The 17,710-nt window shown below is 39.2% G+C and overlaps 1 protein-coding gene and 1 pseudogene across 1 annotated transcript; both read left to right on the top strand.

Moving 5' to 3' along the window:
- On the top strand, window positions 1,206-2,144 carry OR5W29P (olfactory receptor family 5 subfamily W member 29, pseudogene; annotated as a pseudogene).
- OR9M1D (olfactory receptor family 9 subfamily M member 1D) lies at window positions 11,814-12,746 on the top strand. The gene has a single exon (NM_001390115.1). The coding sequence runs from the start codon at window positions 11,814-11,816 to the stop codon at window positions 12,744-12,746; it is 933 nt and encodes a 310-aa protein (NP_001377044.1).
- Window positions 12,747-17,710: the final 4,964 nt, after the last annotated feature.

Raw genomic sequence — 17,710 nt, 5'->3', positions numbered from 1 at the left:
GACATTGTATATCACACAGTTGGTTAGGGCAAAGTATAACAAGGGGACATAAAATTCAATTGGCCCCCCTAAGACAAGTGACTCCCAAATCAAGGATGACTGGCCTCAGAGATATTCAAGAGAAATATGGATCAAATTAAAGAATGAAACTATTAAATTTTTTAGAGACTGGGATGGGGACACAGTTCATGCATGATTGTCTCTGAGATTCTGGGACTGTGAAAATATGAATATTTGTATCATCTGTCTTACATAAACTGAAATTGTGTTAAATATATCATGTTAAGAAGGGTAGACTTGGTCAGAAGGATCCACACAGTAAACCACACTGCCTTTCTTGCCTCTCTGTCATCTGTGGTATCAGCATCTCTACAACTGGGTCCCAGACATTCTTCATCATCCCCCCTATGTAGCAGCAGCTCTCAGAGGCGAGAATATCAGCCCTGGAATATGACTGCCTCCCCACTCTAACACTTCATACATAGGCACCCCTCCACCCTCTTACCCAAAAGCTATCACCTTTATGCTCCAGTGGGTCTTCACAAACTGTCTGTCTCACATATACTAAAGTTGAACAGACCTGAGAGTTTAATGGGGAAAAAGAGTTCTTGTTATGTTCAGAAACTTGCCATAGCTCTCCCTGCTCCACACTCATGGAAGATGAAGAAATTGCAAAGCAATATATTCATTATCTATATCACTCATTAACTATATTTCTCTATTACAGGATATGATAATATCTGTTCATCATTGAAACAAAACAAAGCAGAGATCTTGTCAGAAGACTAGGGTTATCTGGACCAACTAATTGTAAGAATCTTGCCTTTAATATGAGGACATAAATTCCTTAATATTAGATTGAAGTAGCAAAAATGGTCATAAATGCTATACAAATTGATGTGGAAATAGCCCGATTTAGCTTAGATGAATTTGTGCTGCAAACAGTACAGTGGTTTACAAATGTATCATTATTATTATCATTTTATCAGTTATATTAAGTTGGAGATATTTCCCAAAGGGTCAATTTAACTTCAATATTTCCCAAAGGGTCAATTTAACTTCAAGACATCTTAGCATTATTTATCTCTTCTTCTAATTACTGAAATATAGAAACAAATAGCAGTTTGGCAATTAAGACAGTAAGATGATATTAACCCTCCACTTCCATTTCCTTTTTCATAACTAGGAATTTTCACATGTGAGGGATGACTGCTGAGAACTGCACTGTGTTTGCTGACTTCATATTCTTAGGCCTTTCCGGTAGACAAGATGTGCAGCAGGGGCTCTTCGTGCTCTTCCTGCTGGTTTATGGCATAACTGCGGTTGCCAATGTCGGGATGGTCCTGCTGATCAAGAGGGACCCCAGACTGCACACACCCATGTATTACTTCCTGAGCCATCTGTCCTTCTGCGACATCTGCTATTCTTCTACTATCTCTCCCAAGATGCTGGCTGATTTCTTATCCGAGCAAAAAAGGATTCCGTATGATGTAGGTGCCATCCAGATGTACTTTTTTGGAGCCTTTGGAGATGTGGAATGTCTCATGTTGGCTGTCATGGCTTATGACCGTTATGTGGCCATTTGCAATCCACTTCTTTATACAGTTGCCATGTCCAGGGGAATCTGTACCTAGCTTGTGGTTATTGCCTACATCGTAGGCTTGGTTGACTCAGCAATCCATACCTGCTGTAAATTTCAGTTGTCAATCTGCAATTCCAATATCGTCAATCACTTTTTCTGTGACATTCCACCCTTATTAGCCCTCTCCTCCTCAGATGCATCCATCAATGAGATAATGCTGTTCATATCCAGTAGTTGTGTTTTGGGGACCAGCATTATCATTGTCCTCCTCTCCTACAGCTACATCATAACAACCATCCTTAGGATGAGCTCAGCCAAGGGGAGACGCAAAGCTTTCTCTACATGTGCTTCCCACTTAACCGCTGTGGCTATATTTCATGGCACACTCCTGTTCATGTATTTCAGACCCAGCTCCAGTTACTCCATGGACACAGACAAAACGGCCTCTGTCTTTTACACAGTTGTCATCCCCATGTTAAACCCACTGATCTATAGCTTAAGGAATAAGGATGTAAAAGGTGCCCTAAAAAAAGCAACCAGCACTAAATTATGTTCTGGGTGATACAGTACTTTCATCCTAAAGTATTTAAAGATTCTAAGAGAAGCAGTGCAGGAACTTTGACATATAGTACAGTTTGTGAATATTTTCCCCTACTTACACTTTCACCTAAATCAGTTTAGGGAACAGTCGTTACACTAAACTCTCCAAACTAAGGAAGAGTAGTAATAGGGTCACTCTTCTGTTTTGCAGAGAGGGCTTTTTACACCTCTTTTTTCTTTTCTTGGAGAAGTCTCAGCGAGATGTCACACACAGAGCAACCCTCGACCCATGTTAATTTGACTTACCTTCCTAAAGGCTCCTATTTAATTATTATTTTTTTTAACAATAGGCTTAATAAACTTGCTGATTCGGATGGGAGTATTAGTGGGTCATATTAGGTTTGTTTATATCCTTTTCATGTATTTGTTTCACCCTAACAAAGCTCCATCATAACATTTAGAAGCAAATAATTTGTAAGTAAGACTGAATGAGAAATTTCTCTCCCTAGACTAAATATTCCATAAAAGTTTGAGTTTGGTCCTTCCTGTCTAGTTCACTGTTGTCTACCATTTACAATGCTTACCTTCAGGATGAAATTCAAAAATATTTAATGAATTAGCCTGAAAAACTAATTAAAAAATTGAACCTTTGTAAATTTATAAAAAAAAACAATCATTTCCTTAATTTCATTCTAGTCTGTTCACTTTAGGTGAAATCCACCTGCACTGTTTTATTTTGCCTTAGGCAAAAATGAGAATCTGGGACAAGAATCATTTGATGTAAAAATCTGCTCAGTTTCTCTTCATTCTGCTTCAGTTATTATCACCAAACATCCCCTGTTTTTCCAGAAACCACTGGAGAGGACTTTGTTAATGAAAACTATTGCCTGCCACATCAGTAAACAAAGGAGGTTGTAGTCCTGAAGCTGTCATAATAATACAGCTGCCTGGTCAGTGAGCCCTGAGGGGACTCCGGATGAGAAAGCACAGAATAGGCTTTCTCAAGATAGGCTGGCCCCAGATAGCTAAATTCAGTTCAGTTCAGTTAGCTTAGTCATGTCCAAATCTTTGCGACCTCATGGACTGCAGCACACCAGGCCTTCCTGTCCATCACCAACTCCCGGAGATTACTCAAGCTCATGTCCCTTGAGTTGGTGATGCCATTCCAACCATCTCATCCTCTGTCAACCCCTTCTCCTCCTGCCTTGACTCTTTCCCAGCATCAGGGTCTTTTCCAGTAAGTCAGTTCTTTCCATCAGGTGGCCAAAGTATTGGAGCTTCAGCTTCAGCATCAGTCCTACCAATGGATATTCAGGCTTGATTTCCTTTAGGATGGACTGGTTGGATCTCCTTGTTGTCTAAGGGACTCTCAAGATAGCTAAGGTGCATATCAAAGGAAGAGTGTCAGTGAGCCCAAACTATTGCATCTTCTTATATACAGAAAAAGTGCTAAATTCTTTAGTTTGTCTGGTTTTCTTTTATTAACAATAATCTTTTGGTGTTCTGATTATCTGATCTTTTGTTGCAAGATCTTCTATCTCTCCTGGCTCCCCCTTGCCTCTTCAGAACTCGCCTCTGCAGAACAGTTTCTTAGCACTATCTGAGATGCTGTGTCCCAGGCTTGAAGTCCTCAGAGTGTCTGCCCAATAAAATATAACTCTCAACTTTTAGTTTGTGCATTTTTTTCCAGTGGACAATTTCATCTCCCCAGGGGGTTCATAGCATTACACTAGGTAAAATTGAAAAAAAAGAAACGAAAAAGATAAAAGAAACTGAATGCCCTGCTGATATAATTTAAGTTGTAAAAGAAGAGCTATTAATAAAAATATATTCCCCTTGTGGGGGGTGGTCTGGGGAGAAAGAAGCAGTAGTTATGTTAGCATACCATGTGTAATGATTTATGCAGTCTCTCTACATAACTATGAAATAAATTGGAATAATATTCTAAACAAAATTTTAAACTCTGCACTCCTGGTATCCAATTAGCAATTAATCCAGCTGTAAAAATGAAACACAATTTCAGGTTCTTGGAAATCTGTTTTTTTTAATTAAAATATAATTGATTGACAAAGTTGTATTAGTTACAGGTGTACAGCAAAGTGATTCATATCACTTTTTTTTGCATACGTTTGTTGTTATTTAATCATTAAGTCACATGTGACTCTTTTGTGAGCCCCATGGACCATGCTTCTTTGTCCATGGGATTTCCCAGGCAAGTATACTAGAGTGGGCTGCCATTTCCTTCTTCAGGGGATCTTTCTGACCCAGGGATTAAACCAGTGTTTCCTGCTAAGCCCATATTTATATATACTGGTGACTAAGAAGGTAAAGAATCTGCCTGCCAATGCAGGAAAAAACAATTAATTTAGCACACACTTGCATTCCCAACACCATTTTCTGCTGTTTAAGACAAAACGTTTGGTTCTCATCACCCTCAGGCTGTCATTTCCTTCTTCCCCACTGGAAGCCCGCATCTGCCAAGGCCTATGTCACCACTGATCTGCATAGACAGAACCCTCTCTGTAGTGTAGTTTCCACTGCCACAGGTGAGCTGAGGGCTGGCTTTATAGACAGTGCACCGTCCACTGTGCGAGGCTCCCCTCTGCCCCATCTGGAGTAAAGGGGGCACACTGACTGCTCCTCCGACTTGTCTGTAAAGCAAACACAGAAAGGTTATTCTGTATTTCTTTACGTGGCTTCACATAAATAATCTGGCCACTCTCTTACCTGAAAACTGTAGGAATTCGTGTGAATTTCTCATTCGTTTATAATTTCATTGTGCTTCATTTTACTGTGTTGTGTGCTACTCAGTTGTGTCCGATTCTTCGTGATCCCACGGACTGTAACCCACAAGGCTCCCCTGTCCATTGGATTATCCAAGCAAGGATCCTGGAGTGGGTTGCCATTTCCTCCTCCAGAGGATCTTCCCAACCCAAAGATAGAACCCCTGTCTCCTGTGGCTCCTGTATTGGCAAGCAGACTCTTTAACACTGAGCTACCAAGGAAGCCCCCCCTGCCCCAACACACACAGGCAACATTGCTCTAAATCTCATTTCAGTCCTTCGATCACACAATGAAATTTTCAGTCTCCAATCAATTTCTTATTTTTTTTCCTGTTTTGTCTCTCATTCAGTATTCTCTGTTTGCCAAATTCTTCATATGCAGTTCCATTTACCCTCCCTTTCTCTGTTTTGTATCCAGAACACCAGCTGGCATACATACTTAGAGTAAACGTTTGTATTGAGTTAGGATTATCAGGTCAATTCTGACCTTGGATGGCCAAAATTCCACTTGAATGTGATGCACAGATAACTAATATTGGAGTCAGTCTCATTCATCATTGACTTTCTCATGTGGTGAAATTAAATGTCTGCTGTCATATCCATAAAAAAGAAATGTCACAGCCATCCATGATTTCTGGCCTCCAAATGTGAATGAGGGTCCTCAAAACTGAGAGCCAGCAGAAGCTGCCACCCACACAGCTGTTTGCTGAGAGCTCAGGGAATGCACGCAGCAGCCATCTGCCACATCGGCCACGCCTTAAGGTGAGTGAGGAATTAAGGATGCAAACAATCAGGAGACAGAATTTGGCTCCAGATAGCAAGCTCCAGGAGTTGGTGATGGGCAAGGAAGCCTGGCATGCTGCAGGCCATGGGATCTGGACAGGACTGAGTGACTGAACTGAACTGAGCTGAAGTGCATATGAAAGGAGTGAATTCAGTGAGCCCAGAGGCTTGCATGTTTCCATATGTAGACGAAAAATAAACTCCTTAACTTGATATCTGATTTTCTCTACCTCACAATAGTCTCTGATGTTCCGATTCCCTGTCCCCTTTGTTGCAAACTTGGGTGTACCCTGACTCCCCCTCCTGCCTCCTTGAGTGGTTTTCTCATGACTACTGAGATGCTGCCTCCTGGCCTCAGAGGCCTTAACATTCCCATCAAGTAAAATCTCCACTTTTAGGTTGTGACTATATTATTTTTTAGTTGACAATGTATACTTAAAGACCTTCTAATTCTCAATTCGTGTATGGGTATATTTGGCTTCATTTCAGTTCACCACTGTCCTGTCACGTAGAACTTCTATTAATTGATAAATTGCTTTGAACAGGTCAAATCAGATAGCAACTATCATCCTCCAACTTTATGTATAACAATCTACCATTTTGAAAGTCATAATATATTTTTGCTTGAGATGTTCTTAAGATATAGAAAAACACATTACATCATTTCCTTGGTGTGTACTCGACTCCTCAGTAGAACTCTAATTGCTCAGGTAAGTTTTCCCTTTGGGATTTGGGTATCAGAGTGTGTGATCCTGAGATCTGAGATTAGAAAGCTAATCTCAAAAGCTTCAAAGCAATATATAAAAGATCTTGCATTACCCTAAGGCACTGCAGCCTTCCTAAGGAAGGCACAGATTTCTTCTATGAACACAGAAGACCCGCCCAAATGAGGTTGCAAAAATTAGACAATGGATCAGTTTTTCTTTTTAAATCTTTAAGTCCTAAAGTTGATTTTTCCCGTGAAAAATGAACTGATACTGACAACAGTGTAGTAAGAAGGTGAAGGAAAAAGATAATAATTTGGTAAGTGTTCTTACCTTAATCCTAGGCTATTAGAACTTGATGGGGTTTTAAGTGCTTATCTTACTTTTTTTTTTTTTTTTTTTTTTACTAACAGCTCAGTCATGTCCAACTCTTTGAGACCCCATGGACTATAACCTGCCAGGCTCCTCATTGATGGGTTTTGCCAGGCAAGAATACTGGAGTGGGTTCTTATTTCCTTCTCCAGGGGATCTTCCCAACCTAGAGATCAAACCCAGGTCTGCTGTATTGCAGGCAGACTTTTCTTCTCTGAGGCACTAGGGAAGCTCGCTTATTTTACACATATAAACCGATGTTTGGAGGATAAACATACTTAGGGTAATACAGGTTTTAAATTCTGAAAATATATCTAACAAAAACAACAGCAGAAACAAAACCCTACTGTTTGACACATGATAGTGTTAGAGAATCTGCCTGCCCACGCAGGAGACGTGGGTGTGATCTCTGCATCAGGAAGATCCCCTGGAGAAGGAAATGGCAACCCACTCCAGGATTCTTGCCTGGGAAACTGCAAGGACAGAGAAGCCTGGTGGGCCACAGTCCACGGGGTCGCAAAAGAGCAGGACAAGACTTTGCAACTAAACAACAACAAGAGCAAACCTTAAAACAAACCTCACCATTACTGGACTCTGACTAGGAATCAGAATTAAACACTGTGCTCATTATATATTATTTATTTTTAAGAACGGATGGAGCTATATATCAACTACAGCTGAATTGATTTTTATATTATATTATTTGTCCTATCTTATGGTAATGCATTGATACCAACAACTGTCAATACACAAGCAAAAGGATTCAGGCAGATAAGAGGGCTGACTTTAAGGGAGAAGGAAAAAATGTTTTAAAAAATAATGATATTACTCAGCCATCAAAAATAATGGAATAGTGCCATTTGCAGCAGCATGCATGGACCTAGAGAGGTCAGACTGAGTGAAGTAATTCAGACAGAGAAGGAGAAATATCATATGACATCCTTTATATGCGGAACCTAAGAAGAGTTGATACAGTGAACGTATAAAAACAGAAAGAGACTTACAGACTCAGAGAATGACCTTATGGTTACCAGTGGAAAAGAGTAGCGGGAGGAGAATGGGACCTGGGGGTGAGCATGCACACACCGCTGTAGTAAAAATGGACAATCAGCAAGGACCTACTGTACAGCACAGGGAACTCTGTGCAATGTTATGTGGCTGCCTGGAAGGATGGAAGTTTGAGGGGGATGGACACGTGCATGTGTATGGCTGAGTCCTTCTCTGTTCACCTTAAACTACCACAGCATTGTTTGTTAATCAGATATACCTCAATACAAAATAAAAAGCTTAAAGAAATTAAAATAAAATGAAAAAATAAAAAGTGACTAAGAACTTCCCTGGCAGGTGAGCACATTGAGTTTTGGGGAAATAACTATATTATTTACAGTCATCTTCTAAGCTCCACCATTTCTAACATTTCCATTTCTGGGAAGGTAGTGTTTATTGAAGAATGTCCAGTGTACAGAATGTCCAAACTCTGGACCTGTTCTTGGATTGCAAAGCTATGCAGTCCTGGACTATTCATTGGGCTGAAATCATCAATTCCTCCTCAATAAAACGGAGAGATGATTAGCACTGTTTAAAGAACTGTGAGAATTAAATTAGATGAGAAAGGTTACTTTGAAAATTATAAGATGCAAATGCATTAATGTCAGATACACACATTTACCCAGAATTTGCCTAATCTACCTAGAAACAGAACAGATGCAGAAAAATAGGTGTTGAGCAATGCAGTGTGGCTGTAGTTCATTTTCCGTGCCCCAAAATCGCTTCACAGATAGTTGTGCTTATTAACTCTAAATGTATACACAGTTTTAATAAGACATTTAGTTTTGTTAAGATCTTGGAACAAATTGAGGATAGGATGGGAGGTTAAGATTTTAGTAATGTGCTTAGATTATGTTCTGAGACAGAGAATATGAGATGACAATGAAAATGTTTTCAAATCTGAAGTTATTTAAATACTGAGTTTGTAAGAGCCATGAATAATGTAAATTGTTAAAGAAAAATATATATGTGTATATAACATATATGCACACATATTTAACTTATCTCTAACTTTTATAGGCAGGAACAGTGAGGTACAGGGAGACCTGGCATGCTGCAGTCCCTGGAGTCCTAAAGAATCAAACGTAAAATATCATGTATGAAACGAGATGCCAGTCCAGGTTCGATGCACGATACTGGATGCTTGGGGCTAGTGCACTGGCACGACCCAGAGGGATGGTATGGGGAGGGAGGAGGGAGGAGGGAGGAGGGAGGAGGGAGGAGGGAGGAGGGAGGAGGGTTCAGGATGGGGAACACATGTATACCTGTGGCGGATTCATTTTGATATTTGGCAAAACTAATACAATTATGTAAAGTTTAAAAATAAAATAAAATAAAAAAAAAGAATCAAACACTATTTAACAACTGAAGAACAATAACAATGCATATAGCATGTACAGGTATCAGAGATTGCACTTACTTTATTCAATATGTAACATGTTATGGAATGTGCACAACATAATTCAAAGAACCACAGTATTGTAAATCAGGAATTCACAAATAAACTGACAAATAGATGTAAAGCTGGATTTTTACCATCGGCGGGGAGAGAAATCAATCATCTCTATCCTGGGCAAAATGTGCCTGTCTATAGACAAGTGTCACTTGCACTGCTATGTGTTATCTACAATTTACAGGGCTGTGGACTAAAGCAATGACAAGGAAGTGCAGAGATAACAGAGAGAGGTGGGTAGGTGAGCATTTATAACATCTTTTATCATTTTAATCAAAGGGGCTATCCAAGATTCCTGAATATTATTATTGTATTGCCTAGATGAATTTAATAAATATGCAAGCATTTGGATTTCTCTAGTTGTATTTCATAGCTTGGATTTCAGATAACATAAAGTAGATATATGGAATTCCGCAGAATATCAACTTTAGAAGCTTCTGCACAACAAAGGAAACTATAAGCAAGGTGAAAAGACAGCCTTCAGAATGGGAGAAAATAATAGCAAATGAAGTAACTGACAAGCAACTATTCTCAAAAATATACAAGCAATTTCTGCAGCTCAATTCCAGAAAAATAAATGACCCAATCAAAAAATGGGCCAAAGAACTAAACAGACATTTCTCCAAAGAAGACATACAGATGGCTAACAAACACATGAAAAGATGCTCAACATCACTCATTATCAGAGAAATGCAAATCAAAACCACTATGAGGTACCATTTCACACCAGTCAGAATGGCTGCGATCCAAAAGTCTACAAATAATAAATGCTGGAGAGGGTGTGGAGAAAAGGGAACCCTCTTACACTGTTGGTGGGAATGCAAACTAGTACAGCCACTATGGAGAACAGTGTAGATATTCCTTAAAAAACTGGAAATAGAACCGCCTTACGACCCAGCAATCCCACTGCTGAGCATACACACCAAGGAAACCAGAATGGAAAGAGACACGTGTACCCCAATGTTCATCGCAGCACTGTTTATAATAGCCAGGACATGAAAGCAACCTAGATGTCCATCAGCAGATGAATGGATAAGAAATCAGTGGTACATATACACAATGGAGTATTACTCAGCCATTAAAAAGAATACATTTGAGTCAGTTCTAATGAGGTGGGTGAAACTGGAGCCATTGTACAGAGTAAAGTAAACCAGAAAGAAAAACACCAATACAGTATACTAATATATGGAATTTAGAAAGATGGTAACGATAATCTTGTATGCGAGACAGCAAAAGAGACACAGATGTATTGAACAGTCTTTTGGACTCTGTGGGAGAAGGAGAGGGTGGGATGATTTGGGGGAATGGCATTGAAACATGTATAATATCATATAAGAAATGGATTGCCAGTCCAGGTTCGATGCAGGATACAGGCTGCTTGGGGCTGGTGCACTGGGATGACGCAGAGGGATGGTACGGGGAGGGAGCTGGGGGGCGGTTCAGGATGGGGAACACGTGTACACCTGTGGTGGATTCATGTTGATGTGTGGCAGAACCAATACAATATTGTAAAGTAATTAGCCTTCAAAAATAAATACATTTAAATTAAAAAAAAAAGAACAGTGAATGAACAAGATGGTGAAGATATTGGGACTAGAAGGAAATGTAATACGATTTGATGAGGAAGGCACTGTCCTTTTCATTTTATAGGTGATGAAGCTAAAATTCTGTGATTGTTTGGCTTGTCAAAGACTTTATAACTGCTAAGTGGCAGAGTTAGGATTTAGTTACTTACATAACTAATTCTGAATCTTACCTCCTTCTATTTCATCAGTGGATTTCAAGAAACTTTTAACTAGTTTCTTTAGTCCTCAGAGGCAAATTCTCAGCTCAAGGTGAGAAATAAAGAACTTCTACTCCTCTACATGTATAAGGCTTCAACTGAAATAGAAATGTATCTATTTGTTGTGTAAATAAACCTACCACAAAGGGAAAGAGAGGCTAGTTACTCAGTTTGCTATGTATCAATGTAACTAACCTCAATCACTTGATGTTGGTGACAGATGAGAGAGTTGATGAAATTAAGAAATTCAGAGTTCACCGGCTGGTTTGATGGTGTCTCATTTAATAAATTATATATATATATATATATATATATATATATATATATATATATAAAGCACGACTGAGCGACTGAACTGAACTGATATATATATATATATATAGCTTTAAGAAATAGAAGTATAAACAATCAATTCAATTAAATAAACTATCTCAGGGAATTCCCTGGCCATCCAGTGGTTAAGACTTTGTTCTTTCAGTATAAAATAGATGGGTTCCATTGCTCATAGGGAACTAAGGTCCTGCAAGCTACATGTCTCTGCCAAACATTAAAAAAAAAAAAAAAGCAATTAAAAAGTATTTCAGTTGAAAAGCTATGCTTATACTAAATTTTATTTATGCCTAAGTGTTATGAGGGTACCCAAGTGGATTTAGAATTACTATTCTAACTACTTTAATTATTTTTCTTTGTAGATAATCTTCAGGTTATTATCAACATCCCCATCGGTACCCTGCTGAAATCCCAACCTCCAGGAACCCTGCAGAGAATGGAGGTGGAGAACAGCACTGTGAAGCCACAGTTCTTTCTCTTGGGATTCAGTGACCACCCAGAACTGCAGAGTGTTCTTTTTGCTGTGTTTTTGTCCATCTACTCTGTTACCCTGATGGGCAACCTTGGGATGATTTTATTAATCACAGCCAGTCCCCCTTTGCACACCCCTATGTACTTTTTTCTCCGCATCTTGTCTTTCGTAGACGCCTGCTACTCTTCAGTCATTGCCCCCAAGTTACTTGTGGACTTAGTTTCTGATAAGAAGACCATTTCTTACAACGGCTGTGCTGCACAGTTATATTTCTTCTGCTTTTTGGTGGACACAGAGTCTTTTCTCTTGACTGTCATGGCTTATGACCGGTATATAGCCATCTGCAACCCCCTGCTTTACACTGTTATTATGTCCAAGAAGATTTGCTGCCAGCTTGCAATTGGAGCGTTTTTAGGGGGCACCATGAGCTCAGTGATTCACACCACTAATACCTTTCACCTGTCTTTCTGCTCCAATGAAATTAACCATTTCTTTTGTGACATCTCCCCTCTCTTCTCTCTGTCCTGCACTGACGCCTACATCCATGACATTGTACTGGTGGTCTTTGCTAGTTTAGTGGAAGCCCTCTGCCTTCTAACAGTTCTCCCTTCTTATATCCTCATCATAGCGGCCATTCTTAAAACAGGTTCTGCCAAAGGAAGAAGAAAAGGATTCTCCACTTGTGCATCCCATCTGATTGTGGTCTCTATCTACCATGGTACCCTGATCTTCATTTATTTGCGTCCCGGTGCTGGCCATTCACTGGATATTGATAAAGTGACCTCTGTGTGCTATACATTGATTATACCTATGCTGAACCCCCTGATTTACAGTCTGAGGAACAAAGATGTGAATAATGCTTTTAGAAAAATGATTAGCAGGAAATTTCTTTCTTAAGAAAGGATGAAACTGAGGCTGATAACTTTTCTACCTTGTTTCTTGACCTTTAGTTTTAACTAATGGAAAAGTCAGTTTACTATGGGTGTTCCCTAATTCTACAGGCAATGAAGCCTCAACCACAAAATTGGGCCAGAGGCTAATATTAGAGCCAGGCCCTGTTACATATGTCTAACTCTGTATCATTTTAAGGTTGATTTTTTTTCACACTCATTCATTGTTGGTGGAAGTTTAAATTAGTCTTCTTTATGGAAGATAATTTACTATTGTTTGAATGAACTATATAATTCACCTGGAATTTGAAAATTAAATATGCAAGTATCATTTAAACCAGTAAGTCTAGCAATTGAACCCGCAAAAGTTTACCACTTTCAAAGTATTCATTGCATCAGAGCTTATAATCAGTTCAGTTCAGTTCATTTGTTTAGTTGTGTACTACTCTTTGCAACCCCATGGACAGCAGCACACCAGGCTTCCCTGTCCATCACCAACTCCCAGAGCTTACTCAAACTCATGTCACCGAATCAGTGACGCCATCCAACCATCTCATTCTCTGTCATCCCCTTCTCCTCCCCTCTACAATCTTTCCCAGCATCAGGGAAAATAATCTAAATATCTACCAATAGGGAATAGGCTAAATGAAATAAATTTGAACTTTTATATTTTTTCCTCAGGAGTATATTTACCCTTCGTATAATATTCTATATTTCATATTCTTACTATTTGTTTCTCTCTTTTTTTTATTTGTTTCTCATTTTGTTATTACTGTTTTACTCAACATTGGTTAAGCTTTTGATATATATTGCAGCACTCTTTTGTGAAATTTTATAAATGAAATTCACTGAGATTCTTTGTTAATTAATTTGATTTCCATGGCAGTATGTGTAGATGGTAGAGGCTTCTCTGAGGCTCAGTGATAAAGAACCCGCTTGCCAAATGGCAGGAGACACAGGTTTGATCTCCGGGTCAGAAAGATCCCTTGGAGGGGGAAATGGCAACCTATTCCAGTATTCTTACCTGTGAAATTGCATGGACAGAAGAGCATGGCTACAGCTTATGAGGCCACAGAAGAGTCAGAGAAGACTTGTGACTAAACAATAGCAACCACATGCAGATTGAAGCTTAACTGTCCAAATTGTACTCACACTGAAAAGGCTTTTTCAAAAAAAAAAAAAAAAAAAAAAAGAGAGAAAGAAAGAAAAGAAAAGAAAGAAAATAAAAGAAAGAAGCCTCCCTCAAATATTAAGTCCTACATGACATTTTTTCCCCTGCCATCCATTTCCATTGTGATGGTAACTCATATTCTAAACCTCACTAAATTCTATAATAATGTCATTTGTATCTGTAGTTATACCCCTGTATTGAAATTTCACTTCAGTTCAGTCACTCAGTCCTGTCCGACTCTTTGCGACTCCATGGACTGCAGCATGCCAGGCCTCTCTGTCCATCACCAACTCCCCGAGCTTGCCCAAACTCATGACCATCACGTAGGTGATGCCATCCAACCATCTCATCCTCTGTTGTCCCCATCTCCTCCTGCCTTTAATCTTTCCCAGCATCAGGGTCTTTTCCAATGAGTCAGTTCTTCACGTCAGGTGTCCAAAGTATTGAAGTTTCAGCTTCAGCATCAGTCCTTTCAAAGAATATTCAGGACTGATTTCCTTTAGGATTGACTGGTTGGGTCTCCTTGCAGTCCAAGGGACTCTCAAGAGTCTTCTCCAACACTACAGTTCAAAAGCATCGAATCTTCGGAGCTCAGTTTTCTTTACTGTCCAACTCTCACATCCATACCTGACTACTGGAAAAACCATAGCTTTGTTGGCAAAGTAATTTCTCTGCTTTTTAATATGCTGTCTAGGTTGGTCATAGCTTTTCTTCCAAAGAACAAGTATCTTTTAACTTCATGGCTGCAGTCATCATCTGCAGTGATTTTGGAGCCCCCCCAAATAAAGTCAGCCACTGTTTCCACTGGTTTTCCATCTATTTGCCATGAAGTGATGGGACTGGATGACATGATCTTAGTTTTCTGAATGTTGAGTTTTAAGCCAACTTTTTCACTCTTTTTCACTTTCATCAAGAGACTCTTTAGTTCTTCTTCACTTTCTGCCATAAGGTATCATCGGCATATCTGAGGTTATTGATATTTCTCCCAGCACTCTTGATTCCAGCTTGTGCCTCTTCCATCCTAGTGTTTCTCATGATGTACTCTGCATATCCTCTGTAAACACTATTAAATCAAAACTTTGAAAAGATATAGAAAAGGGATTTGTGTCATTAAATATATATTTTAAAAATGGTCAGTGAAGCTAATTTTACATAATATGAATGGGCTTCATTATTATAATGATCAGAAATGTCCAAGTCTTTGCAACCCCATGAGCCATAGGCTCTTCTGTCCATGGAATTTTCTAGGCAAGAATACCGGGGTGGGGTGCCATTCAGCATTCCAGGGAACCTTCCCAACCCAGGGATTGAACTCACACCTCTTGCATCTCCTGCACTGGCAGGCTGATTCCTTATCACTGGTGCTGAAACAGGAAAGCAGGTTCTATTCGTGGAGCCGAGGAATGAACTCCACAAACTAGCAAACACTCACATAGGCAAAGTTTATTTTAAAAGATAGAGATGCAAAGCCCTTAGCATAGACACTGACAGGGGGAGAAGAGCCCCCCAAAAGTGGGGATTACAACAGCTTTATATATTTATTAGTATTGATCTGTACATTTTTGGTTGACTTGCAACTTTAATGTGCATCATTTTTGACCAATTAGCTTAAACTTCACAACATCCAGTTTGTCATTTTTATGGCTTTCTTGGATCCCCAATTTTCTCAGTTTTTCCAAACATTGTGACACTGTTCCTTGACACTTTCTTAAGACCCCAGGCCATTATTTAGGGGCTAGATATAAATGTTTAGGAGCTAATTGTCTACCTGGAGCTTTTCTCCTTGATAGATTAAACAGTAGTTCATGATTGTATTGTCCTGGGTTTGAATGTTTTATGTTACCAGACCAGGGAGGCATTCCTCTGAATGCCTGGAAATTGGAAAAGGGAGTGAGATGCTTACTTGAGAAGAAAAAAATTGAAATAAAAAAAAAAACAGGAATTGAGTTTTCAAAGTCTTACACTGTCTGGAAATTTCTGGCTCAGCACCACCTGAGAAGCCTAATGTTTGCAGATATAAATACTTCCACATGTTCTTAATAAATTTCATTGGGTTGTGAAGAGCTTTAGACAGTGATTGAGAGTTCCTGATATGTGCTATATTCTATGAACTACAAATAATTTGAAATCATGAGAGAAAATATTGAAGAAACAATAAAATACATTTGTCTAAAATTCCAATTTGTACTAGAATTCTAATTCAAATAATCTGCTGAAAGTTCCAAGTTTTTTAATATGTTGTTTCCTTCAAATGATATCTTGATTATAAAATCATCAGCACCAAAGGCATATTGAACATAAGTGATCAGGACCTAACTTAAATAAAAATCTGTATAGGCAATTGCTCTCTCCTCCTAAAATTATAAAGAGTGCCTCCATGTTCCGTTCATGGCCACAACCTAAGATAAAACGAATGCTTCTGAGAACTTTAAATTGTGTTGTTTTCACAACTGGATTAATTGCTAATTGAATACAGGCAGAACAGAATACGCAGTTAATTAAGCTTTTGGAAAATATTTCAGGGATTAACTAGCATACAATAATTTAGCACTACACAATTGTGATAACCACTGTTAAAATTTTGTTTAGAATATTATTCCAGTTTATTTGATACTTTCATAGATAACATAATCACTATATCAGTTCAGTCAGTTCAGTCACTCAGTCGTGTCCGACTCTTTGCGACCCCATGAATTGCAGCACGCCAGGCCTCCCTGTCTATCACCAACTCCCGGAGTTCACTCAGACTCATGTCCATCGAGTCAGTGATGCCATCCAGCCATCTCATCCTCTGCCGTCCCCTTCTCCTCCTGCCCCCAATCCCTCCCAGCATCAGAGTCTTTTCCAATGAGTCAACTCTTTGCATGAGGTGGCCAAAGTACTGGAGCTTCAGCTTTAGCATCATTCCTTCCAAAGCAATCCCAGGGCTGATCTGCTTCAGAATGGACTGGTTGGATTTCCTTGCAGTCCAAGGTACTCTCAAGAGTCTTTTCCAACACCACAGTTCAAAAGCACCCATTCTTCGGCGCTCAGCTTTCTTCACAATCCAACTTTTACATCCATACATGACCACCGGAAAAACCATAGCCTTGACTAGATGGACCTTTGCTGGCAAAGTAATGTCTCTGCTTTTCAATATGCTATCTAGGTTGGTCATAACTTTCCTTCCAAGGAGTAAGCGTCTTTTAATTTCATGGCTGCAGTCACCATCTGCAGTGATTTTGGAGCCCCCCAAAATAAAGTCTGACACTGTTTCCACTGTTTCCCCATCTATTTCCCATGAAGTGATGGGACCAGATGCCATGATCTTCGTTTTCTGAATGTTGAGCTTTAAGCCAACTTTTTCACTCTCCTCTTTCACCTTCATCAAGAGGCTTTTGAGTTCCTCTTCACTTTCTGCCATAAGGGTGGTGTCATCTGCATATCTGAGGTTATTGATATTTCTCTCAGCAATCTTGATTCCAGCTTGTGCTTCTTCCAGCCCAGCGTTTCTCATGATGTACTCTGCATAGTTCAATAAGCAGGGTGACAATATACAGCCTTGATGTACTCCTTTTCCTATTTGGAACCAGTCCATTGTTCCATGTCCAGTTCTAACGGTTGTGTCCTGACCTGCATACAGGTTTCTCAAGAGGCAATCACTATATAATATATATATCATATAATCACTATATATAGCATGCTAATATAACTAATACTTTGTTCCTCCCCTACAAAGGGAACTATGTTTGTGTTAATATATGATTTAACATATATGGCTTATGATTTAAACTATATTATGGGACCTTTCAGTTTATTTG

Source organism: Bos taurus, chromosome 24 (genome assembly GCF_002263795.3).
Source record: "Bos taurus isolate L1 Dominette 01449 registration number 42190680 breed Hereford chromosome 24, ARS-UCD2.0, whole genome shotgun sequence".
NCBI classification, from domain to species: Eukaryota; Metazoa; Chordata; class Mammalia; order Artiodactyla; family Bovidae; genus Bos; species Bos taurus.
This window is presented reverse-complemented; position numbering and strand designations above follow the sequence as displayed.

Coding starts and splice junctions, on each gene's coding strand:
- OR9M1D (NM_001390115.1), top strand. CDS start 11,814: ATGGAGGTGGAGAACAGCACTGTGAAGCCACAGTTCTTTCTCTTGGGA.